Genomic DNA, 15,713 nt, shown 5'->3' with positions numbered 1-15,713 from the left:
GACCTTTGGCATTAATCAGAGTAAAAAACATCTGGTACCCACAAGGGTACTTGAAAATACAAATTATGTGTCTTGATTAATAAAATGCTGTGGTACACACTTCAGCGGGAAATTAACATAATTTTTTTCTTGAACGTTTTCATAATGTTACAGTCACTAAGATTAATTTACTAACGTTCACATCCAGCTGTCTTCAAAAATGCTGCCTCTGTGGATTTGTTTTTAGAACACATTAGCACGTTATTTATATGCAGGAAAATCATTTCCCATGTCATATAGGGCAAAGAAACACCATTTGTAAAAGCAGAACATAGTCACTTTTTGAATGTCTCATCACGATAGCTGTTATTTATTTGTTGACACCGGCATCAGCTAATGGTATAAACATCACATTAGTGTAAAGTGTTAACAGGCTACAAACACAGGTTTAAAATACTCTTCCCAAAACAGTAAAATTTAAAAGTGGGAGTAATCAAAAGTCACACAGACCTAGAGAATTTCAAGTCACAATTTCGTTTCAATAGGGCATGATGGGCAAAGATAAGTGTTCACACTCAATGAATTTATAGCATTTTCAGTCTTCCCTTTCGCTGTCATGCTGTCAGTTCAAAATTGTTTCTTTCACAGGGGCATTGGACTCTTTGATGTCAGTGAAGGTGTGAGAATTTTAAAGGTAGTTAAAACCCCTTAATTCTACAGTGAGCATCCAATTATCTGTGATAATTGGATGCTCAGAGCGTGCCATTTCCAACATTTTTACAAATGCAGCTCATATTCAGGATGCATGATTTGGATTTTGCTAAGAAGTTACTCTGCAACAGTGCATTATTTGATAACTATCCAAAATGTAAAAACTTTTTTCTTTCATTTTGTAGTACCACCCATATCTTGTAATAATTTGATACATTTTGTGGTAAAAATATTGAATGCTAAATATGGACTGGTGTGGGTGTGTCTTGGTGTGTCTGTTTTGAAGTTTCCAAGTTGCAGTTGGATAGCAGCTTCACATGGGGCATGACACATTTTTAGAATAGTGCAATTCACTGCACTTTAACTCTGTTTAAGTACATAAGTAAATAACAAGGTATGGCACTTGATACAAACACAGCAAAACACAGCAGTTGTGGTGGGTTATTACATAATGCACCGAATTATTACAGATTCATCAAAAAGAAGAGCAGCTCCCACATTGGCCTTCAGTTATTACATAAGGTGGTAACATTTACTACATTTTACATTCAAGGTTTTTATTACAAAATGTGGATAGTATTACAAAATGAAAGGAAAAATATTACATTTTGTAAGGTTTTTACAAAATGTTATTACATTATCTGTTGTTACAAACCCTGAATGAGTAACTGTACTTTTTCAGGACAGAATCCAGTAAAATCTGTTTGATTCGAGTCTCTTTAATGCTTTCTGGTGCATCACTGCCTCAAGACAGATACCCACTTGCTGAAGAAGTACACACGTTTTTACATGAGACAATGCAAAAATAGCTTCATAGATTTGCTTTCTGGAAACTGAATCCCCAATCAACAAAATATTCAATCTAAATACATTTAATGTCATGTAGCAATGTAAAATGTACATGTCCAAAATTGTGTGTTTTCAGTCTAAGGCAATACTCCTTTAAGGCATTAAACTATTGGTTTAGTTAGTCTTTCTTCGACTGTTTCCATTTAAACACATCCAGAGATGGAAAGGCATTACTTTGCAGAACTGATGTCACGTTTGATAAAACATGACATCAGACATGACATGACGAAACATTTGTAATCAATAAAGTAGAACTTCTATCATTAAAAAAAAATGCAAATAATTGCACTGAAAAACTTTCAAAAAAAAAAAAAGCTTTAGCAGCAACAGGACTATTTAAACATGCATCTGGCAATTGTTCAGGCCTGATCTAAACAGGTAGATGATCAGGATCACCAAACAAGATGACACTGATTGACTGATTAGGCCTCCCGATGGGTTCGTCCCGATATTGATCCAAAAACAAAGTGGCAACATCAGAGAACAAGCAGAAAACTATAATAAGTTTTTTTTTCACTCCGTAAATGTTAGCGATAAGAGCCACAGCCAGTCACAATTAGCTGATGATGTTAGTGACAAACAACTACAGATGGATGAGAGCTGCACTGCTCCTCCCACTGCTGCACTGACAGTGGAAAGGCCGTTAGCCTAGAAGAAATAGGACCATCACATTGTGCCTTTGGCTGGATGCCCAAGTGGATGAACTCAACCTGAATATAGCGGCTGGCCATACAAAACAGAATAAAGTGAGCAAAAGTATTAAGCTCTATCATTTTAATTAATGAACATGTGTTTTTTACAAAGTTGTTTGAATCCAGGACACTTAAGCAGAGAGTAAAGTGGGGAGCCAGTAATAAGCTTTAAAGAGATACCTAGCACTAATTACAGGAGGGATAGTCTTAATCATCTTGCCACCTTACCACATTATGCTCACACACACACCCTGCCTCCAAGACATCCCCCAACATCACTTAACTACTTTTCTGGGTGAGTCCCTAAGCAGTTAGAGAAGAATGGCGGCACAGTTGTGTGCTGCGAGAGGAGCAAGGAGAAATTATTTTTTAATGAATTAATATTGTGTCCTGTTTTGTGATGCTGCGGCATTCAGCAAAATGAGGATTAGAAACAAGAGGAAGGAAGAAAAGGAGCACTCATAAAAGGAGAGAAGTTCAAAGAAAATTAATTGCTAGAAAGGGGACCCTTGGTGTAGTGGGTCAGAGTCTACTGTTGTGATGGCCTACTTATCAAAGTTGGCATAAAACAGTGTTTGCTTCCGCTGAGAATCTTCTGTTAAGTAGGTTTCAACAGCTAGAAAACAGAAACTTAGTGCGGGTATGGGAGAGAGAGAAAGACCGAGAGAACTGATGGAGAGACAAAGAGACGGGAGGCGTAGAGAGAGAGACTTACTTTAGCCAGCAGTGATAACACCAGCCGCTCTGTGGCTGATTTGAATGCCGCCGTGTGCTGCTCCTTATAATGCTCATCTGTCTTCTTCTCAACCTGAACGCACGCATGCAGCATTCGCATGCACAGCCATGCAAACACACAAACACACACAAGCTGATGAGGGTGTGAGAGTTTTCTGTAGGGCTCGAGTTTATGAGCTCTGTAATGTAACAGCTTTTCATTCCAGCAAAAAACATGTCAAGACAACTAACATGGAGCTGATTAAACAGGATAGGGTGGCATATAATCTGAAACGAGGGAGTGGGAGATGGATATGATTAGGAGGAGGAGGGAGAGATGAAAAGGAAGAGGGGAAGCAGGAGGAAAGGAGCTAAGGATTCAAGTATGAATGGATGGATCTCCTCACCTCATACTGTCCGGGGCAGGGGGCCTGAATCTGCTCTTTGTGGAAGACAGTGATGCGTTGAGCGGTGGAGCCAAAGCCTCCCCTCCTGGTGTTGCCTAGAAAGGCCTTCTTAAAACTCTCCTGGGCTAAACCCTGATAAAACACGTCATAGGACCCAGGACCTAGACATGAGGGAGACAAGACATGGGTAAATGTGTGTGTTAGTGCACTTGTGTATTTACATGGGACATAAAGAATCACACAACAGCAGTATTTTAAAAAAAAAAAAAAATACTGTGCAGTAAGTGTTTACAAAATACAGTGTCTATATAGGCCTTCTGTTTACTTTACACATACACACACACTTACTAGTGCCCACCCACCTCTTCCCCGCAGGTCTTTAATTACAAAGAACCACAGGACCAACAAGGTCAACCATACGAGGGCATTTTACTGTCCCACAGAGGAGAAGCTCTTTTAGTCCGTCTGCACTCTCAGAGACTGCCTCTGGAAACTACCAACAGAACTCTATCATACCTGCCGACGTTCCCGTTTTTCCCAGGTTTCTTCAATACTTCTCCCAGTCCCCTCCTGTTTTGTTGTTTCTCCCCCTTTATTATGAGTAATCGTCAGATATATGGATCCGTAAGTTTTGTTTGTTTGTTGGGCGTTTCCTGAAGCTGATGTTATGTGGAGTTGCCAGATTATCCATGAAACACACACACTATATACAGTTTCAAATCATCTGTCACTGCAACCTGGCAACGCATAAACTCAAACCCAATTTAAGGGGCATGTGTGCAGCTCCTCTCCCCACAGGAAGGTGGGCCATCTAACTTCTACTTCCCCGGCCAATAAAACCTCCAATATATTGAAAACTAATTGTTGGAAAGTGTTTCTATGTCTGTGCTTCTTACAGTACCTTCACACATGGAATTAAAATGCAGTCATGGCAACATGCTTAATCCTGCTTGTCTGCCATCTAACAATTCTGCTTCTGTGGTATTCGGTGCTGCTGCCTGTATGTTTACTGCTTTGATTGATTAGCATGGCCTCTCAATGCTCTGCATAGCTTACTAATGCTTGTTATTGTCTGCCTTTCTTTTATATGTTGCCTGTTAGCGAACTGTTAACAATCTATATTTAAAGTGCACTGACTGATGCTATGCTATGATGTAACAGGTCACACCCTGTTCAGTGTACATGTGTGCCGTTGTTGTATGTTTTCATCTCCTTTATGGTTTTTAACATCACCCCAGGGACTGTAGTTAAAAATCTGCTCTAAAGCTAACGCTGGCATGGTTACACTAATGTTGACTGGTGTGCATAATTCCTCCAAAAATAACTCAATTTAAAATAGCTTAAGCTCTAAATTAACTTTAACTCTAGAAATAAGTTCAACTTAAATCATTACCAAAGTAATGACGCCCTGGCTGTCAGCGCTGGTCCTCGGCACTCGGGGTGCTGCTGATTTTCTAACACACCAGGGAGTTAATTGCAGTTAATTGGATTCACCTGGCATCCCAGGTGCAAATCAGTCCCTGATTAGATGTCTAGAGTGAAAAGCTGCAGGGGGCTCGGTCCCCAGCACTGGGACTGAGAGGCACCGCTCCCATCCACAACATATGAACGACGCAGGTACCACTTCTCTAGGATTTCAGCAGGCTGGGAATGTCACATCAAAGCAGGCCTTAGTCAAACGTGTGCGTGTGTGTGTGTGTGTGTGTGTGTGTGTGTGTGTGTGTGCGTGCGTGCGTGTGTGTGTGTGTGTGTGTGAGTGAGTGAACAAGGAAGCTATATTTCTAGATGACAGACTGTCAACAGGTCAAACAATATGTCCTGACTGTAGTCCATAATTTAATCTTGCACACACAGCCTGGTCACTGGTGTGCATGTGGGGGCACCGATACATATCCTCACAAGAATAGAAAGAAGGGGAAACTTGTACAAACAGAGGCAATTCTTCTCCTCTTTTCGAAAAGGGCATTTCAATGTTAGTTCAAGCTTAGGGGCCAAGGTAAGGCATTTACTGGATGGAAAGCATAGCATTCTGTATGTGTGTGTGTGAGTGTGAGTGTGAGTGTGAGTGTGTGTGTAATATATTTCCATCCATAATAATAGCCTTCTCACCACTCTCTAGTGTCACTCAGCTCCACCTAGAGTCTTTGAAACTGTAATATGGACAACACAAGCACGCACGCACACAAACTGCACATACTACTACTGTCAATTTTTCCAATATAATTCAATATGTTGAAGTAGAACCTGCAACTGAGCATTCAAGCCTACTTCTTTCCTATTGAGTATGGCAATCATCTGAGGCTCAGAGCTTAAATCTGAAAGAAAATACACCAGGTTGGTTGAAATGGAAGGGAACAGAACATAGCCCTGCCATCTACTGATCAGACCCAAAACTGCTAAAGCATGTGAATATGAAGCTATGAAGCCAATCTGTTGTACCAAGGATGTCCAATAGTGCATGGATACTGGATAATATCCGTACACTATTGGATAATATCCATACACCACCACCGAGACATGCTGTGTATATCACAAATCAACACAAAGCAATGTCATTTTCTGTTTTTGTTCTTGTTTCACAAATGACAGACAATAAGACAGAGAGAACTGGATTACATCTGCAAATCATAGCCTCATACACCAAAGTGGAATGTCACTTTGTACAGTGTCAAGATTGGGCTCAGCTCAGACTCACAGACATACACACTGACCTGGCGTGGATTCTTTTCTGTCATCGGGGCTGAAACGCACTGAGGTGACACCAAAGGGGCTTTTCTTCACCCCTGTGGTTCTCTTCAGCAGCTCCATGGCACAGCGAGGGTCGTCATACTCGCCAACAGGGGGGGACGCCTCCTTCACAGGGCTAAACCTCTAATGGAAGGAGACAGGGAGGAAGCGAGAGAGAGAAAGAGAGATGGAAAAAGGTTAGACAATAAGTGGAGAAACGGACAGAAGATGTGAGAGGAAAAAAAAGAGGAAGACGGGACAAGAAACGGAGAGCAACGTTACAAAAAGGGCATTCACATTTTGCATGGAAGCGATTCAAAAGGGCATCTCGAATCCATGTGCCTGAAATTTCAGGCACATCAAGCTAGAAAGTCAAACCTCCCAAAAGGATTCCATCGGTTGGTCATGAAACTTACCAATCAAATAGCACCTTCTACTGATCAAACTCAGTCCAGCACTGCTATAAAATCACAAATCATCCATTTGTTTTTTCTGAGGGAGGTCTCCTCCACAGAGAACGATCAAACCTGCGTCTTTCTTGCTGTGAGGAGACAGAGCTCACCACTGAGCCACCATGTCTTCTCACTAACAAATCAGAGAAATCAAATTGTTATTCAAACAAAAGTTAACAGCAGAAACGCAGACAAACAGAAGCTGAATTGCTACCTGGCCCACAGGAATAAAAAGTGACAGATACCGAGCAGAGACTCACAGCCCAGCCACAGACAAGAGCCTACATAATAAGTCCCGGCTCTGAAAAAATGACTGTGATGATAGTTTGACAGGCAACGTAAAGTCAGAGCTGCACTTTTTCTTAAAATTGGAAAGTATCAAATCAGAGGAAAAAAAACTACCGGAGGAAGTTTGAATGGCCTGTTTAACCACAGTACTTCAGTAATAGCAATACTCAAGTTTGCAATGGACAACCTGAATTGAAGCAGTTGAAAATATACTTCAGCATGCACAAACGCACACAAGGACAACTGTTTACCTTGGCAACACTGCTCAGATAACAATAAAGCATAATGAGTTGAGTTGAACAGAGGGAGAGACAGAAAAAAAAACAGAGGAGAAAATGATTAGAGGATATAGAGGATACCTCAAAAGCGGATAAAGTAAAATACAGACAAACTGAAGTGGTGAGATGAGTAGCGGGAAAACAAGTCGGGTGGATCGAACGCAGCATCCTGAGCTCGGAGATATTGATGCGTCCAATCAGGTTTACAATGGTACTCTTACAATGGTTCTTCGGCTATGTTGCTGATGTCAGAGCTGAGTCAGCTGTGCAATTACTTGACATTCTCACTTCTGGTGGAAAAATGGGTCTATCCAGTCTATTTATATTCCATTATAACAGCATAAGGAATCAAGGGACTGAGGGAAATAAGCTGCCTTGTCGGTCAACATTACTCAAGGTGAACTGTCTTTCAGTGTCACCTTAAATTTTTCACCCTCTCTCAACTCAGCCTTTCAGTGGACTATTATCAGTGAATGGAGTGATACAGATAACATGACTCCTTCAAAGACCAGCATCTCCACAATGACACCAGTGACGCACAAACACAGAGACTGAATGCATAGAGCTGGGATGGGCCTTTGGTTCATGGCAATCGTATTCCCGGGTATTTCACCTTGCCAAGGCGACAGCTGGAGCGCTCACTGATGTCATGATGTCGACAGAAGACTTTGTTTATGTCGGCTGAACTAACGTAACCCTGATCTACTGCTAGTGGAAACATGCTCTGTTTTCAGGAGAAAATGAATAAAAGCACTGTGAAAATAACCTTGTAGCCTTGATTTTGAGGGAAAAAAAAACACAGATTTTCAGAAAAGTTGAGCCTTACCTGGTAGGTTGTTTGTGCCATGGCTTTGCAGCTAATTAGGATTAATTTAGCTGACATCTAATTAGCTGATATTAACATTAGCCTGAGATAGGTTATGAAAGAGCTTTGACGATCGAAGCATCAAACAAGTCAGGCATTTCTTTAGTATATGTAGATTTCTGTCCCGCTCCATAGTGAATGTTTGTCTAGTGTTTTTCTTTTTTCTTTAATTGGGTACCTTTTTTTTCCTCTTTTCATATGTATTTGTATTGACACGAGATTTTATACCATGTGCTCCATGATGAACACATGCTTTTCTAAAAAAAAAAAAATATATATATATATATATATATATATATATATATATATATATATATGTATATATATATAGACTTATAACGCTATGTAAAGAGGTGTGCTTGCTGTCATTTCCCCTGCACCCTAATGAAGGCTCTTGAAACTGAAACGCATTGCTCAGCAGCCAGGTTTTTAAATCACACTTAGCCATGTACTAATAAAGGCTTTTTAAATATTTTTGAAACAGAGCAGTGTTCCTTGGATGTTCTTTACGTTTGCCAGTCGTATTCTACACAGGATCATTATTTAAAAATATGACAAACTTCAATATATTTTCTGTTATTCAATTCATTCCTCAAAGATGGCTGCCAGTGGGTTCACTGTCAACTCTAGGATTCCCTATACAATGCTCAATTTTTATAAAATACACACACACTTCCACACCCCCTGAGGGAGTCAAAATTTGTGCAAACATGCCAAGCATCGATTTGTAGCTTCAATTTAAACAAGACACAACCTGTAGAAAAAGAGTTGCGGGAGTTAGGAAAATACTGTTAGTAACGCACAGTTGAATTATTGAGCTTCTAGCAGAGGGAGAAAAGTGAGAGGAAAAGAGAAATGAAGGAGGTACAGGTAGAGGAGGGTTTGTTTTAGGAAAGAAGTGACAAACTGAGGAGAGGGAGATGAGCGAGAGGTACAACCCATGTTGTATTAAGGCCGAAATAAAATGGGCTCATTCAGAGACAGTATGAGGCCACCTGTCCTCTGATGTTGGCCCACAACTGCCTTGCTCCTGCTGCGGCTGAATTTATTTGAATAAACACATTTCTTTTCACTCTCAAATTAAGTGAATGAGCCTTTAAGTGCACTGCACATAGACGCAGAATCGTTTTTGCAGTTGGTTTGTTCATGTTTGCATTGTATTCCTGTTGCTCATTCTGCAAATGCAGAATGAGCAATCAGTGAAGAATTACTGAGGGAATACACTTTGAAAAAATGGCCCTGGGACAGTATGCAAGACATAGCGACCCCTGTGTGCGAGCTGAGTGTTTCACAAAACCTTCCAGGCACCTCGCACTGGACTGACAGCCATTAGCAAGTAATCACTGACCAGTCATGGCTTTGGTGTTTTGCACGGCATTTCCCAGCAATCACTTTTTGCCAGCGTTGCCAGCATAGTGTGACATCAATGGACTGACAGCTCCCAAACCCTCAAACAAACATGAGCGTGCTGTTCTGTATTGAGACTGCTGAAACAACAGCAAAATATGACAGAGGGTCAGAGTTTCAACCTGTGCCTAACAGCAGCCAAGTCTACAGAGAAATTAATGTCAACATTGTGTAAACATCAGTCACGCTTTTTAAACCTGCACTAAGCAATTTCAGAACCTATCAACAAGCCTGAAACTAACATCTGCTTTATGGAGACCTTTGGAGACAGCCATTTAGCCGTTTTTGGCCTCTTTTCTCTCTTTGATGTCCAATTCCAGCCCAGGATGTAGCCCTGTCCACTCGTCCCGCTACAGTATAAAGCCAGCACTCTATCCATCTCACTTTCCAGCCTCATTCAAACTGTTTCTGACATCACACAGTCCTCATACATACCTTCCGAAAATCAAGTAATCCAACAGGACCCTTGTATCCCTCGTTTCCATTCCCACAACTTTTCATCGTAACTTTTGGTTTTGTACAGCCAAGCTGCCATGATGCACAGAAGCAGGACTGACTGCTTGTTCACAAATGGAGTTTGACTTCTTAACATCCTCTAGTGGTCAGAAATCACATTTTTCCTTTAAATCTTCTATACTTTTGTGTTGCAAGCAAATTTTAAACCGTTAATACTGTTATATCAATAGTAGACAAGTAAACAATTTCCTGCTACTATTAACCTGCAAACTTAGCCATAAGTCAATGAATTAACTGAATTGACATGTTTGTCATCTCTCAATTTAGCTTTAACCAATGTAAGACTGTTGAAAATGCCGGGTTGTCTTTCAAAAGTTGTCTAACTTGCAGCTGGCAACTCACTGTAGCAAATTGTTGGGTCAATATAATTATAAAGATATTTGCTGTATATTATGGGTAGCAAAAGACAGTGAAGCCTCACTGCTTCCTCAGCATTGGATTTCTGCTGTGATGACTGGCAGTGCAAAATAGCACGTCTAGAAAGATGCCCTTGATTCTGAGAAACGGACTCAAAAAATCTAATGGCTAGTGTTTATGTTTCAGAGAGCGTACGTTTTCACACCATCAAACTCAATCACAGCTGCACTATAATGCAGCTTTAATAATCCACAGACTTAAGAAAAAACACAATCCAAACAGGTAGACTCCGAAAATGCACAGCATCAATGGTTTTAACAGTGTAAAGGTGTTTACAACTGAACTTTTCCTTTTCCTCTCTACCTCTGCTGAAATCACAAAATGACAACACCAAGCAGTCTGCTGTAGATTCTCTGCAGGACATCCAGCAACATGCTAAGGTTGGCAGATGTCACTCCTACTGGACTAGACTGCAGTAAACAGCAAATAAGTTCAAAGACTGCTGGAGGACACAGCAATGGCCGTTGGGACAGATGAATATGGGATCTGTCACCTTGGCAGCTGCTTTGCCACATAGCCTCTTCTGTCCCTGTCTTTACTCTAAGAAAAAAAAAATCTAATTGTATAGATTTGGATAACACCAATTTCAATTTTACATTGCAAACCAGACAAAGGAATAGAGATGCCTGCGCACTAGGGGTCATTTGTTCTTCAGCTGTTCGAATCAGAGGATTACAAGCCCTGCTGCCCACTTCATGTCTAAATCTAACAACTTCTCACATATGGTGATTTTATTTGTGAAAACCAACAAACAAATCCAGCAAATGTGCCGCCATTAGCAAGAGCGTTGATGTGTTGACTTCAGCAGCATTTGGAAACAAATTGGGACATCTTTTGCCAATTCACACTTTTCTGTAATTGTTTGTCTAATCCAAAGAGGTCTGATCGCAGTGCTTCCTATACACTGTAACCCATTTCCTCCTCTTCAGACCAGGCAGACACCACAAGCAGTCTGGCAAATATATTCATATGGAAAATGACATGACCTCGAACGGTTAACTTCTAGTGACTTTCAGAATAGCCAATTTCTACTTACCTTGGAGAAGGGTTGACAACACCGATTAAAAACCTTTCAGTTCCAAAGTCTTAATTAATTTCCTCTTAATTGCCTGTAAAACACTCACTTTATTGCTGCTGGGTCAGTTTTGATGGACTCTAGGCTTAATTTTGTGCTTGATCACAAAGGCAAAACATGTCATTCAACCAAGTTTAATCAAAATGAGGTTGGCTGTTTCTGAGCTTGTGGGGCAGCAGCGTGCCCCGTCACTTAAGATGACCATCCCATAACAGAGCACACAGCAAGAAAAACAATTTAAAAAAGCAAAAGCAGAAAGAAAGAAAAAAAGCAATTCAGCAACTTTTAAGACTTTATGTTGGGGCTTTCTTGATCATATGTTGCATTTATATTGCATGTTAGATTGCATGTTAGATTGCATGTTAGATTGAAAGACTGCATTTGCACTTGCAGAAATGCAAATGAAAAATAATTCTGGTGTGAAAAGCAGGTCCAAGGTTTTTCTGCTTATTGATTAGTTACATCTAGGCAGGCTAATGTCCTGTGAGGCACGCTTGTGATGAAGGGCGACATAAATACATAAACCTGAACTTGAAATTACTGATGCATTACCGAATGCTACTTATGCATGTGCATTTGAAATACCTTGTCATAATTCAAATCTATTTTCACTTCAGAAATTGTTTTGATGTTCACTTTTTTTGTAGTGATCAGTTAAGGTTTGGACCAAGTAGGTGAAAACCTTTATTAAACAAGACAGTTTGACTATTTACAGCAGAAAATAGTTACAGGCGGACAAAACTGTGGCCAGACATCTGTCAGTGACATATTTTTTACATTAGTGAGCAATGAAGTCAATGGGTTTCGTAGGACCTCTTCATGTTCAGAGTGACGAAACATGAAGTAACACCGCGACAAATAAACGCCCAGAAGCTTTTGAGCTAAACACTGACACACAGATTGTAATATTTAGTTTACAGCTGAAATATTTTCCACTGCATTACAATGTCAGAGGAAAGACCTGTAACTTCCAAATTACGACAATGATGTATATGATACTTTATTGATACTTGTAGGGAAGCTCTGCTTGGTGCAGAGTTAGCAGGGATTCAATTCTTGCTCAAAGGCACTTTGGGAGAGCACAGTGGCGTAAACCTGAGTCCTCCTAAAAAAGCATCACCTTTTAGAACTCATTTCTAAGATTGTCAATTATACATTTTCAAAGCTGTGCAGGATCTTTTGAGTGGGTTTCAGGAGCCTTTGGGTCCAAGGCTTTATGCACATCTTATCTTACAAAATACAGAGCATGATTTATATTTAAAATGTGTTCCAGTGTAGCTTTTAATATTCCTTGACTCCTAAATTACAGAAATCTGTTGTTTTGTTTGTTTTGTCGTCATATCAAAGCTGTGAACCATCGAGGGAGAAGAAGGCCTCAAAGGGACCGAAGGAAGTCAAGGATGAAGGGGAGAGAAAACAAGATGTGAATAGAGAAGATGGGGGAGACAGAAAAAAATATTCAAATATGAGGGGAAAGGAGTAGGAAGTGGAAACAAGGAAGCCGAGGGGAGACAAGATACAATGGCAAATGAAGGAAATAGGAAAACAGGCTTGTAAGTTTCAGAAAAAATCAACGAGAGGAGAGGTAACACAAATGGGAGCAGATGGAGAAAGGGGGAGGAGGGAACAAAAACAGAATGGTGAATGAGAGGAGGAGAGAGGGCAAGGGGAATCGAGGAAAGACGTGTAAGTTTCACAAAGTGTCGGATTGATACTTTGATACTGGGAAATTGGGAAGCAGTGCGGGGAAGGAGGAGAGAAGAGAAAAAAAGAGGAAGATTCCAGCTGTTCCTCTTATCTTCCCCACCTTCCCTCGGCCTCCGATGCAACCCCACCCCCACCCCACCACCCCCTCCCTCCCGCCTTCCTTCCCTCATTCCCTCTTTCCATTCCTCCGCAGGATTCAAGCGTCAGATGGCACCGGCCTCTCAGGGAGACGAAGATCTAAGAAAACTGTCGCTCTTAGTTCCGCGGCGGAGATGACTTGTGACACATGCACAGAGACGCAAACACACACACGTATACACACACACACACACACACACAGAGTCACAGACGTTCCTCAGTGGGTGTCGGTGACAACTTCACAGGGTCTATGCACTAACACAGCATGCGGTCAGAGAAATCAGGTCACAGCCAACAGACAGACACACACACACACACACACACACACACACAGATCACATATACCCAAGAAACTTGCGTCACTCTTTCTCATCAGGGAATTAGCAAAGGGTTTTTATTATATTCTAGACTTTATTGGAAAATTTGAGGGGACCAATGTGTGTGTGTGTGTGTGTATGTGTGCATATAAATGTGTGCACAAGCAAAAACAAGTGTTGCAGTATGGCATATACATGTTAGTGTGTTAGTGTTGTATGGGTTGTACGCATTTTATAATTTTTACCTGTCTGCAGATATGTGTATGCACAAGCATATGCAGATATGTGTGTGCACAACCATAGGTGTGTGTGTGTGTATGAGTGTGTCTGTGTGCTGCACGTTAACATACGTGTGCCAGAGTGATAATTAAGACATCAGTCAGACATAGTTTCACAAGAGGGAATCTGCAGGGCAAAGCCACAGAGGAGTTCAGCTATTCCTGAGATGTAAAAAATACACATTTTCACATCCTTCATCTTCCCTCCTCAGAGTCCCTTAATAAACTCATCTTCACCCCCATCTAAGGAAACCTTTCAGTCCCAGCACATCAATTAAACAAGCAAAGTCGAGCTCAGATGCTCGGATCTGTGACTTAATCTCAGATATTCCATTTTGAATTTCAGCCTCCTTTGAGAAATTGTAAGTTAATATATTTCTGTGTTGAAGATTATCGTGGAAAAACCTTTTCGATATGGGCCTATTGCAGTTACTCTGTGTACATGACATTAATACTGAGTCCTTAAAGGGTAATTTCACTCTCCTTATGAATTCAAATTTATTTTCAGTAGAAGGTTAAATCAATATTTTTTCATGTGGGCATCCCAGAGGCAGAATCAAGACTCTAAGCTGTAATGTAATTACCAATGTACAACTTACAGAGACTTAAAGAAACTGAATGGTACCGGCTAGCCAGTAGCAGTCTCGTCTTCGCATTTATATGTGGAAAAGAAGCCCGGTAAAAGAGTTTAAGAGGAATGGATTGGCATGGCAACAACTGGAGAAATTGGCCCAAGACAGACGAGGGTGGAAACTGTTCCTCAATGGCCAATGATCTGCATGGAATACAAAGGTCTAAGTGAGTAAGTCAGCCTGCATGAGCGGCACCTGAGCACTGCCATAGCGGGGCCTCCAGGGGCCGCAGGAGCACTTGGTCGGAGGACAGAAGGAGTGTGACTGATGTAAAAAAACAAAACTGTATGACTGAGAAGTGACAGAATTTCATCCCACTGTGACCCTCCCATCACACATGTAGGCGACTTTGCAAGCAGCAGGGGTATCAGTGGAATTTAAGTCCAAATACTTAATTAGACAGAACTAAAAAACACATTCAATAGCGCATAGACCTCCACCAAGCAGGCAGATCAGATATTGCGTGAAGTTCCTAGAAAACATGATTAAAATGTCAGCGCAAGTTAAGTCCACAAGAAACCGCAGCTGCCTTTTTACAGATTGCCAAAACCGAATGAGAAAAGTAATAAATAAATCAGTGTTTATGTACTTTGTCCACGCACAAACAGAAGCACAAGAAAACTTAAGAATTAACACCTTGAACCCGACAAACGCAATTTCTGTCAGGATTGTCCATCATCTTTAAAGTCCACTGCTGAGCCGTGAATGCATCATAGTTCCAGTTGAAGAAATACAAGGGAAAACTCACCCCTTACAATAATAAGTTACCATTCTCTTCTCTTCTTGGCTCAAAGCCGTCTCTCAGACAGGTAGCAAGCTGCCCATGTGACTTCACTGCTTATAGCTGGGTGTCTACAAAACCTACCCATCTCCATAATCCTGTGTGAAACCTAGCTGGTTTTATGATGGAGAGAAGTTGGGTTGTCCATCTAGACTCGGGGGCTCGTTGTTTTTCCAAGGCTTCTGATAAGATATCTGTATCGCCTATATTGAAGTTACTTGTCTTGAGCATGCACTGGGAAAATGGACGGTTGAAGAAAGTCTGTTGTAAAACTCCAAAGTGAATAACAGACTCTTTGTCACTACTTTTTCATGTTAGTACATTTTTCTGGATTAAAACATAGTATTAGCTGTCTGTGTCTTTCTGCCCAGATTTCAAGGAAAGAATACACAAATATGGGAACCACTCCCGAAAATGGCATTTCACTGGCACTTCTCAACTTTCAAACAAGGTGTATTATGGCAAGCTTTCACTCATTAAACA

General features: G+C 40.9%; 1 protein-coding gene across 1 annotated transcript in view; it reads right to left on the bottom strand.

The window, feature by feature from the left end:
- stpg2 (sperm-tail PG-rich repeat containing 2) overlaps positions 1-15,713 on the bottom strand; it is a 73,952-nt gene that overhangs the window by 44,050 nt on the left and 14,189 nt on the right. The window contains exons 8-10 of the mRNA XM_030060282.1: positions 6,064-6,223; positions 3,353-3,513; positions 2,947-3,039 (exon numbers count right to left, since the gene is read on the bottom strand). Coding sequence (XP_029916142.1) covers positions 2,947-3,039; positions 3,353-3,513; positions 6,064-6,223 — 414 coding nt within the window. The remainder of the gene's footprint in view (positions 1-2,946; positions 3,040-3,352; positions 3,514-6,063; positions 6,224-15,713) is intronic.

This window comes from Myripristis murdjan, chromosome 9 (genome assembly GCF_902150065.1).
Source record: "Myripristis murdjan chromosome 9, fMyrMur1.1, whole genome shotgun sequence".
Lineage (NCBI taxonomy): Eukaryota > Metazoa > Chordata > Actinopteri > Holocentriformes > Holocentridae > Myripristis > Myripristis murdjan.
Note: the sequence above shows the minus strand (reverse complement) of the source record. Positions and strands in the feature narration are given on the sequence as shown.